Raw genomic sequence first — 11,479 nt, 5'->3', positions numbered from 1 at the left:
TCTGTATTTATTACATTCACAATAGTTAGTGCTCACCAGGAATCACACTTAAGTGTGAGTTTTTTTAGGTTCTGGCCTTTTTATGCTAATATATAAACTAAATGTGAAAGCTGTAACTGTAATCATAATCATGATTTCAAAAGTCCTTTTGAATAACAGCTAAATAACTTCACTTTTTCACTTTCACTGATCAGAAAATAAGCAAGAATTTAAACTAGTTGATAAAGCAACTTTTTCCCCTTTCATTTGTTTAATATTTTTTGTTTTTGTTTATTGTGAGTAAACTTCCAGACAGTTTTTTTACAGAAAGAAGAGTCAGTGTTGTTCCATTTAATGTTGATGAGCCTTAAACATGTGCTTAACAGTTTTTAAAAAAAAATCACAATTTTGCCTTTGCATATAAGAAGCCTATGTAAGTACATTTTCCGTTTCTACTTTTTCTCCAAACACTTCACTGCAGCAAAAGCAAACAAATGAATGGTTGCACAGGAGCTCTCAGAAGAAATCTAGTTTAATGCATTCTCATTTTCTGACCAATGATTTACTGTTAAGACCACCAAAGACCATTAAAGGCTTATTTTATTCCATTTTGGCCTTTTCCCCTTTTTACAAGAATGTATAACATGTGTTACAATAACAATTAACAAGCAACAGCCCATATGTAAAATGCCATATGGAATAATTTTGTATAAAATTTGATGTATTAAACCCTCATAGGTTTTACTTACTTGACCTTTGGTTTTTGATGAAGAAAAGCTTCAATCGCTCTTTAAATGTGTTCTCGTTCACATAGAACTCCACCTGCACCCTGCACAAGAAATGAAAAAACATTGATTTGATAAATAAAACATTTCTTTGCAAAAGATAACACTAAGGATTGCACATACAGTATGTTTCCTGTATTACAGTACATAACACAATGTTATTACATGAGAGGAGATAATTACCTATAGCTCTACCAGCACAATATCATAACAGGTTCAAGCAAACAAAAACATAATGGAGAAAAAAAAGACCCGGCAGGTTACTTCATCTAACACATTATTTCGAAGGTTTTTATTCTCTGCTACTTATACTTGCTTTCAGCAGAGACCAGCTCTCACAAGCTCACAAGCACTTAGAAACATAATATCTGCATACTTGCATTATATGACTGCTGTTATAACTCAAAGCTTTGAATTGAATAAGAGACACGAGATAAGAGAAATGTTAAAATGCACAGTTAATGCACGTTAAAATGCACAGCAAGCATGACCTTTTTTATAATACAATGAGCACCATTAGACAAACCATAGCATTGTGTTTCCGTTGCATTTGAAACACCTTTCATTTACAAGCACTTTCATATTCATCTATAGACAAAAAGAAAAAAAAATTCTTATTGAAATCTGATAACACACGTGGCTTTTAGTCAAATACAGTCAGGTGCAATGCTAGATGTTGAGAATGACTCCCCCACACAGTAAACCCACAAGACAATGTGAAATCGAGCACTACTCATACTATAAGTCTCATCAGCACTGCAGTTGCTTGCAGAAGGTTTTGTCCATCATGTTTCAAGGTAAATAAGCAGGAAACAACACAACAAAGTCTCCAATCTCTAATGCTTCTTTCTATCAGTGTATGAATTTCATGCCATTCGATTGTTTAGAAGGTTTATGGTTCAGATTTAGTCCTGTGTGTTTTTTTAATTTTTAAAGTGTTGAATATGTTAAGCAGCAGTAGAATCGCATTTAACATGGATTTCACAACAAATAATCAGTAATCATTATGAACCATTGAATGCACTGAGAAATAATGCACACCCGGGTGGTAATGCAGCTATGATGCAAAGTGGAGTCAGTTATTACACATTTACTGTATATCAGCGTTACCACAGCACAGAGGTATCAAAGCATTTATGTTTCTAGGGGAAGTGGTAGCTCAGTGGTTAAGGCTCTGGGTTACTGATCAGAAGGTCGGTATCGCCAAGCAGCCACTGTGCTCCCAGGGTGCTTTATCATGGCTCATCCTGCACTCTGATCTCAGCTTCCTAACACTGATGGGATATGTGAATAATGAATTTCACTGTAAAGTACATGTGACAAGTATAAAGCATCTTTAAAACACAGAAATCAAATCTTTTCATCTTATTGCATCTTATTGCAAAATATTTTAGAGCTGGTAAAGGAGGCTGTAGATATTAATATGCAGTTACTGGAGAGATCATGCAAAAAAAACTTTGGCATTGTTTGAATAATTTATTGCAATAATCCACATTTTCTGTCATTGTGATTCTTTTTTAGATCTGTGTGCCATAGTGGACAATTTTTGCATTATGTTAGCAGAAAATCTGTAATTACCTGCCTGGAATAACTGTGCATTAACTGAGAACTAATTTTATGCCTTAAAACGAGCAATCAAAATCAAGTGCTGTTGATTTCTTAATTCCAAATAGTAATAAGGTGCTAATGAAGTCTCTACAGCAGCATGTCTCTCACAGTGGTCCCATCTGCACGGCATATTGTGATCCTCTCATTCTAGCAAATTGTCGTTTCTATAGTAACAACTCACAAAGTGATCTTATGTGGCAGGCCCTCTACATCAGGGGTCTTTAGTCTTGTTTGCAAAAGGTCATTGCTGTTGCAGGTTTTTATCACAATCATGCAGGAGCCATACTCGTTTTCCCTTGTTCAATCCATTGTTTGATTAGTTCATCATGGTCACCAGTCTGTGCTCAGGTGTGCCTCCTTCATTCGGCTGGAATGAAAATCTGCAGTTACAATGGACCTTTACAGAGAAGATTGAAGCTATATGCTTTACATACCCAGATAGAAATATGTAAAACTCTCGATAAGATACACATTTTTGTTGAAAGGATTTTTCTCCTCAGTCACACTTTGTAGCAAACAGGGCAAAGGTGCTCCTTTTTTGACACAATAAAAAAAATCCTCAATGATTAAGTCTAAAATTTTTGTTTTAAATAAATAATATAGGAAGATAAATAAATAAAGGAAGACTGATAAAATAAAAATATTATAGATGACTGAAAGTGTTGAACTAACATTATATAATAACAGCAAATAACATTCTTTATCACATACAACATTAACAATTAAAAAAACAAACCGCTCTTTATTTCAATTAATTAAATATTAATTCAATGAATTGAATATTGTTAGTGCTGACAAATAAAAGAGCTACTGTACAATAAAATCCTAAGAGATGAACAGTTATTGGAAAATATGGAATGCAATTGACTTTGGGTGATTATTATTGTACTTGAGTAAAGGTCTGAATCTGCTCTAAAGTAGAGCCACTTGTTGTTACACTGTTTGGCTATAAAACGTTTCTTTGCAGGAAAAATGTTACATTCAGGAAAGTTGTATTGGCAGCAGAACTGAACAAAGATAAAGTGGTGTCGATTTAAGATTAAAGATGGCCAATGAATAATACATTTGATTGCCATTCCGGCACTCATTTCCTCTTAAAAGCCAGATGGCTTGAAAATAGCCGCTAAGGGAATCGTTATTGTTTTTTGCAGAGGCACTTGTGGAGCCACGAGCATTAGAGCAGGGGCTAACAAGCAAAAACCACAGCTTCTATGCTGATAATCCGACACACAGAATAAGAGAGAGAGAGAGAGAGAGAGAGAGAGAGAGAGAGAGAGAGAGAACGAGAGAGAGATCATTGTACTATATTGTGTAGTAGTTCAAAAGGGAGGATGTACAAGATAGAAAACAAGGAACTGGGGGAGGACAGAATGTGTTGCAGAGAAAGAAAGTGTGAGAGGGAGAGAAGGAAAGAGAGGGGGAAGAGAAAGATGTCAGTTATTGTTTCCTGCTTCCCTGCTCCCATGTCTCTATGGTGATAGCATTACAATGCTGCATACATAGTGAGAAGTACAGCTACAGAACCTAATAAATACCATCCAAATAATGACTGATCTTTTCTTCTTATAATAAATCTTCAGAACACACATTCTCGAAAATGATGTTCAGAATTAGCGCTCAACACAAGCTCATCAGCATAAAAAACAGGACCAGATGTGAAATGGAATCAAACCACTTGACCCTCTCCTTATAAAGCTATGCCTCTGTATAGACATCTTGTATACACTTCTCCCACCCACACGTGAATGAGCACCATCATCCAGGCACTGTGCAAAAGGTATAAATAGTGTTAGACATGAATATACAGTTAAACTGTTGAACATTTGTCTGTCAGTGAGCTTATTTTAGCCTCCATGGTGAGAAAAGTGCAGTCAGAATAATCACACAGCAGGAGCAGTACTTCAGCTCAGGTCATACGCTCAATACACTGTGGTATGAAGAAGGAAAACCTTTCAGGCTGCAGATTCAATTCACGCAAACCGTCCTGTTAAATTATACGGTGGGTTTTCTTTCTCCAGGAGTAAAAACTGTCGTGTAATTTGTTGGTATATGCTCTATATTCGCAAGGAAACCATGGCAACTACTTAAGACTCTGTGAGGGTATTGTATATTTGGCTATTATCATTGATTCTCATGTTATTTATAACCCTAAGGAGGTCTTATTAGGCAGAAAAAGTGTAGTACTGCTAACGACACTGCTAGCAAACATAAACAACAAAATATGTCCTATAAATTGTCTAAAGTTTTAGAAGAAAACAAATGAATTCCCATGGTGAAAATTAGAAAATCTCCTTGCATGCTCCTTCACAGATCCTAAGCCTGCATTTACACCCAAAAAACTGAACACATGAGTTTCAGATCTCTGATGTAATTACATGCAAAACACTATTTCAGTTATGTGTGACTTACACACAGGATAGAGGTTTCCAAAAACCAAAACGTCACGGTTAACACAATACAAACTAATTCCTTTGTGAATGATATCAGCAAAACAAGTCCAGTGCCACTGAAGGTTTTATGTAACCACAAAGCCACAAAAAAAATTGGATCAATATTGGGACAACACAATATTGGGATGTGCTGTACATACCACATGCTGCACAATGTTGCACATTGAGATTGCTATTTTATAAGCTTTAAAATATTTTCAATGAGATAATTACTCACACCACTAATCAGGGTTTCTGAACTGTTTATAAAGGTATGGCAAAATGGCAAAATATTACACTCCTATCAGGTGTTTATTTTAAATGCTTGTCATTTTGTCCTAATTATAATATCTTTGTCTTTTTTCATTTCAAATTTTCTAAATTATCTTTTGGTATTAGATCACTGTATATTATTTTTAGGAGCCAAAATGCAAGAAAACAAAAAACAAATCATTATCTCCCTCCTCGCTCCACATTTTTGTATCCCTGATTATTTAAGTAAAATATTTAGCACTAACTTTAAAGTCATTGTTTGATATCCAAGTTTGGCAAAATTATAAAAGTTGCATTATATCATGGGTAAAATCAGAATAGACTACAATCATAGAACATTAGCAATATTATGCACCAATTTATCCATCTATGAAACATCATCAGCAAAAGATAAAAGAAGTCTATTAAGAAATTATGTGCCAAATTGTTACAAACCACTCAAGACCAGCAGAATGCACAGGAATTTACTAGACTGCATGACAAAGCAGTTAAGTACAAAATGACAATTTGTAGAGAAGCAGCCTGTGGGTTGTCAAGGAAAAACTTTCTAATCCAACTTATATAGCTTGTTTTTAATCAAACTAACTTAGAGAGTAATTAATCAAACATATTTAGCTAATAATTATTGTAGAACTTATTAGATACCATAAATGTAACATAAATAGCTGAATTAAACCTATTCAGCCTATATCATAATCAAAACATATTTAATCTATTTACTCCAAGTAAACTGATACTAACACCTAGAGGTTATGAGTGTGTGGGTGAAATAAAACAACCAGAGAGGAAGCAGATTTAGGCATGTTTATTAGGATAAAAGTGCTTGTAGTCTTGAGAAGTTGGAGAGAATATGGGAGAATAACCAGGATCAGAATCAGGTGAAGGCCTGGGAGGAAAGTAATGGTGGAAGAAAGAACAGGGGTGGTAGGAGCATAATCAGTAGGAGACCAGCAGGAAGGATAAGGGGAGGATCGTAGAGTTGGTGCAGGTGAGCACCAACCGCCATAGTCATCGTTGTCAGTCTCTGCCTCCTGATGACAAACAACAGGGAGGTCAGGTGAGGTCTGTGTGCTTACGTCACAATGGCAGATATGGAGTTTCTGGAACAGCTGAGGCAGAGAGATGCTCAATAAATTGTGCAAGCTCGGAGGCACGGGAGAGGAGTTGAAATCTCCTGGAACGTCTGCGAGATGAAGCTAAATAAAGAGAAAACCAACAAAGATAAGTTAGTATAGGTCAACATCAAAAGGATTAGACATAAGATGTGACTGACCACATAACGAGCACTTGGCATAAGATTAATGTGTGCGTCTGGCAGAACCAAAGAAGAAACAAGACAATAAGCCTATAAATTGCTCAAGACCATACAACACAGTCAGCTCTAAGACATATCACAATTAAGGCATATAATAACTTAAAGTACTGACATAAATAAGTAGTAAACAGCATTGAAAATGAGAATAAAAGTAGAAAACTTACACATTGCAGATGCAGGAAGGTAAATAGTCTGCAGAAATGATTGCTCACGCACGAAGGTTGAGAACAAAATGAGGCTGAACCTGAGGAAGCGAAGGTTTTATAACAAATGCAATTTATTTTAAGGTATAACAAAAGGCCGAAGATAAGCTTAACTGGGTAAAACAGGAAGTCCAAATATAGACTTACAAGGAGAGAAGAAGAAAATCAAAATTAGGGGGTAAGGGAAAATTATTAAAGAAGGAGGTAAAAGAAATACATCTAAATTAAGAGAAAGACAAAGAATTTTGAAAAAAGAATAGAGGTGCCATGTGACACCAGGGTATAAATATGTGTGTGTAAAGAATGAGTATGCTTAATGTGTTTTTTTGATGTGATTAAGTGACCCACCATCTATTGTGCTTAGTGGAGCATGACTGCAATAAAGAATTTCTTGCTTTTCCATATCAGAGACTGAAGATCCTTCATTGGTTTTTAAGGTCTACTCTATTGTATATCCACCTGTGGTCTGTCCGCTCAGAGACGGGCTCTAAATTCCGACATATTTTGGTGGCGACCAGGAAGTGAACCGAAAGGTCATCTTAAATGTCGAAAACCTGAACGAAGGACCGAGCATCCTGTGGGCTGCAGACGCTGGCAACAAAATTCTACGAAAAATTTAAGCAAACACCTGTTATACTCAAAATCTGTGATAAGTAACTGTATGCCCATGGGAGAGTCGGCCCCAAGGAGGGTGTAGGCTGCTGACATCGGGTCAAGAACTAATGGGTGGAAAATAGTGTCGGATGAGAACAACCAAACGTGAATAAAATACTGTGTTGGAGATTCACTGCGTATAGAGATGCAGGGTGGGACCCAAGTAGAACTACGAATGATTATTTGTACCTTAGTCTGGTAGACTTCGCATTGGTCTAAATAAGTTACAGACTTTGCAGACCGTAATTGTATAAGCCTGAGGGTTAAAGCCTTAGTGATTCGGGTTCGCACACGCGCACACAGAGCATATGAGACACACACATGGTGACGTCACCCCCTGACACACACACAGTGCGAGTAAGCAGTAGAGGTAAATATGAGAAAATGTAATAAATAGTGTATGGATTTGATAGACTTAGAGTTGGAAATGAGAGGACTTAGAACATTTTTTTTGGGACGAGAGAACATATAAAGATAACAACAGCATAAAGAGGTGGCAGACAGAGAAACAGATACAGGATAAATTGTGGGCTATTACATATTTTCATGGCATTGATGTGTTACAGCAGGTATTTCCAGAGAAAAACTGGTATGAAACAATAAAAAGCATCTGGAAACCCTGACTGCTAAGCCAAATATTGCACACCCTGGTTGAGTCACGAGTGCAGAAAAATCCTCAATCACATTAGTGGATGTGATAATCCTGAAACATAAAGAAGCTGAAAAAGACAGAAAAGTACATGAAGTAGTGTAAAGAACGGACAAAAGGAGAGTTGCTATGACCAGAAGAAGGAACATTCAATGAAGAAAAGTGTGATAAGATGAGAACCAGGATAGAATGTTGAAGAGAAATAAATAAAGTGAATAAAGAAAACCCAAAAAAAGAAATGAGATATCATAGAGTGGTTTAAACATGAAGATTGAAGACTACTGAGAGTACAGAAAGAGAGAAAGAGAGGAAGGAAGAAAAGGGGAAAAAGGGGTCAATTAAGGCTCCATATGAGGAGCTTGTTAAACACTAAGAACCTAAGACAGTGGGCATCTACCCAGTGGTGCAAGAGAAGGAATATCAAGACATCCACCTGGACATAACAGGAGGACGGATCAAAGATAGAATGGAACTCATACAATCTGAGAAAGGAGAAATAAGTAGAGCTAACAAACAGGGTGCTCTTTAAAACATATGACCAGGAAGAAGAAGACATACAAGACAGAAGGGGTGGCTGGTAATATAACTACAGACAAGAATATGATGGAGATATCCCACCAGATAAATGGAAAAAGGTATGATGAGAACTAGAGCCACCAGGACAAAAGGAATATCACCAAGAACGACAGCCACAAAGTTAAACTAGTTAGGAAATCACTCCAAAAGCACGAAGAAAACCTTGAAGCAATGGCATATCGCTCCCAGACATCAAAAACGAAAGTGAAAGAAAGGACAGTTCAAAATCAAGAGAAAAAACTTGTTTATTTAAGACCAGAAGCAGGAGAGGAAATGCATGTTCATGGAATATTAAAGATGACACAAAAAAGATGTAACAAAAAAACGACCAACTACAGACAGAAATATAAATACTCCAGTAAAAAGTGACTGCATCAAGGTGAAAAATGCAACAATCAGACAAGAACTGGCAATCACCCAAGACAAGATAGAAAAGATGGAAGAAGCACTAGATGACAAAAAAAAAGTAGATCGTGCAAAGTAAAGTATAAAAAACATAGTTGCAGAGAACTGTACCAATTGGAAAGTGCCCAGGTGGAGGCAGCAATACAGAAGACAGTACAGAAAAGCAAAAAAAAAAGCGGAACAGTGTCAGCAATGTATCAGGGAAATGGAAGAACGCCTGGAGTCGATAAATCAGCTGGAAGAAAGCATACCAGATAGAAGAAAGAAAAGCCAAAAGGTGAAAGGGGAGGCAAAAGGAAAATCCTGAAATTGGGTATTAGGACAAGATCACAAACAGAAAGAAGAGACCAAGAAGACAAAGAACTAGAGGAAGAAAAAATAAACAGGCATTAAGAACAAATGTCTACGCAGATGCCAGTGGTGAAGAAAGGAGCAGAAACAATATATACACCATGGTCATAGTCATTCAATGTCCCAAGCATAAGAATGTGCACTTTTCCTCTAGCAGACATATTTTGGTTTTGTGGAGGAAATAAAGTGCTGCAGGTTCTACCCAGCCTGTGGCATGGTCGTTGTGCTCCAGTCATTTTGGAAAGACACCTTATTGTAATGGTAATAAGTTAGACACCTCTGAATTAACTGTATAAGTCAATAAAGCGACGGCACACCAATGTGGATGCAATAAGACGTGGATGCGATAATTCATTCTATCAAGCATCATGGACAACTACAAGGACAACTACCTCACAATCACTAATGGCTCAGCTTTCCCAGCATGGGGGCCTTGTGGGTGTCCCAGCTGAAATTATTGCTCAAGACAGAGTAGCTTCTAAGACACTGACAATAATTCTCCCTTGGATTCAGATAGATCACAACATGGCCTCGATAAATTACATATGGTACAAACAACGTTTCATCAACCACACAACTAAAGCTTTGAAGCTAATATCAGAGCAGCTCCATGCCACTACTTTGATGAATTTACAAAACGGTTTGCCATTGATAAAATGTGAAGGCCGGATCAGGGAGTATGTACCCTTATTGGGGAAGACTGTTGCACAGTTGTTCCTCTTCATACGGGTCCTGCAGTCCCATTTACACCCTATTGCACTGCATGCTGGAAGCCGTGTTAAGATGATCTTAAACAATGTGAAAGAAAACTCTGATCCTGATTGGCTCAGCTGGCTCTTTTCAACAAACTGGATAGCAGGTTTAGTGTGCATGGGAACTACAATTTTAATAATACTTGTAGCAGTGGCTATTTTGTATCTGTTCTGGAGTTCCTTGCCTATGTGAACTTATTGACAGAACTATGCACTAATTGTTCGGACAATACCTATAGCTCCCAGTGTATAAAACAACTGAATTAGAAACTTTTACTGAAGCCATCTATGTGGATGTGGACAAAGGGATTTTGGCCTTAGTCAATGAGACAGAATGACTCTAACATATGTATCCTTATTACTGTATATACTTGTATCTGGTTACTAATTCTTGAAATAATGAAATCTCTCTTTACACCACTTTTACTAATAATACTCACAAGCACAAACCCTTACAAGCTACAATTATGATTCTCTGCTCTTATCGTGCGAACATATTGTTGTCGTGAGTATTTCTGCTGTGTTCCAGAAAAAATGGCAGCTGGTGAGAATAGGTGGCTTCTACAAGGCCTACGTCTGCATCCAGGGATGTGTGCATACAGCGATGCTCTCATTTTCTCATTGTCTGGAGCAGGATATCCTCTGGGTCTCCGGTGCCTTGACGAGCCCCGGGAGTGGTTTGGTTTTCCTCAGCAAAATTATGTCTTTGACTGGGAAACTGACCCGTACAGACCGGTGGGCAACATTCTATGCTTTACTGACATGTATTTCCCTGAGGAAATGTGGTTAGACTCCATCTCGAATGTCTACAATCTTTCTAGAGGACTTCAGATAACCACCCATATCTTCCATGTACGACAGGCTGTTTGGGCCCTTGCCCAATCATTTTCGGCCCCAAGCGATTTTCTGTTTATGGAATTTGTCATGCAACGCACCTTCATTACGTCTTATACCATCACTTTCTGTGGTTACGTCATATGGACAACTAAATTGGTGACACATCATAATTGGAATTTTCGACCTATCCTTTCTCGCAAGGACAAGTCCTCAAGACAACTCGGGGGTCATCTCAGGTGCCACAGTGCAGTATGGGCTATATCTGCCCCATTGCCGCATTGGGTCAGATGACTAGCTGTTTCCATAGTTAAGCCACCTTACACTGGACTGTATCGATTATTCGTTAACTTTTATTTTTTTCTTACTTCTTTGCATTTATTAGTTGTTTGTACAATCACAACTGAAGGTGACCTTGGCGCCACTGGCGGGCAGAATGGAAATTTTCCCTGACAATTGGTTGCTGACATCATGTTGTGATTAGGCTCATCCAATGTTGCGCCGAAAGTGGGGAGTAATGTCGATTTAATGCTGTAAATGTTTTGTTTTATTTTTCTGAACTTACTGTGCATTAGTGGAATCCATGCTGTACTCTTCTGAATACCTGAGAAGCGTACACACAAACATACTGAGATAAAGGTAAACATGGCTAAAGGATGGGATTCA

The 11,479-nt window shown here is 37.5% G+C and overlaps 1 protein-coding gene across 1 annotated transcript in view; it reads right to left on the bottom strand.

The window, feature by feature from the left end:
• Positions 1-11,479, bottom strand: part of kcnt1b (potassium sodium-activated channel subfamily T member 1b) — a 93,323-nt gene that overhangs the window by 40,224 nt on the left and 41,620 nt on the right. The window contains 1 exon segment of the mRNA XM_046841656.1: positions 729-808. Within this exon segment, the coding sequence (XP_046697612.1) occupies positions 729-808 (80 nt within the window).

This window comes from Silurus meridionalis, chromosome 27 (genome assembly GCF_014805685.1).
Source record: "Silurus meridionalis isolate SWU-2019-XX chromosome 27, ASM1480568v1, whole genome shotgun sequence".
In the NCBI taxonomy this organism is placed as follows: domain Eukaryota; kingdom Metazoa; phylum Chordata; class Actinopteri; order Siluriformes; family Siluridae; genus Silurus; species Silurus meridionalis.
The sequence above is the reverse complement of the archived record's forward strand: the minus strand, read 5'-3'. Positions and strand labels throughout refer to the sequence as shown.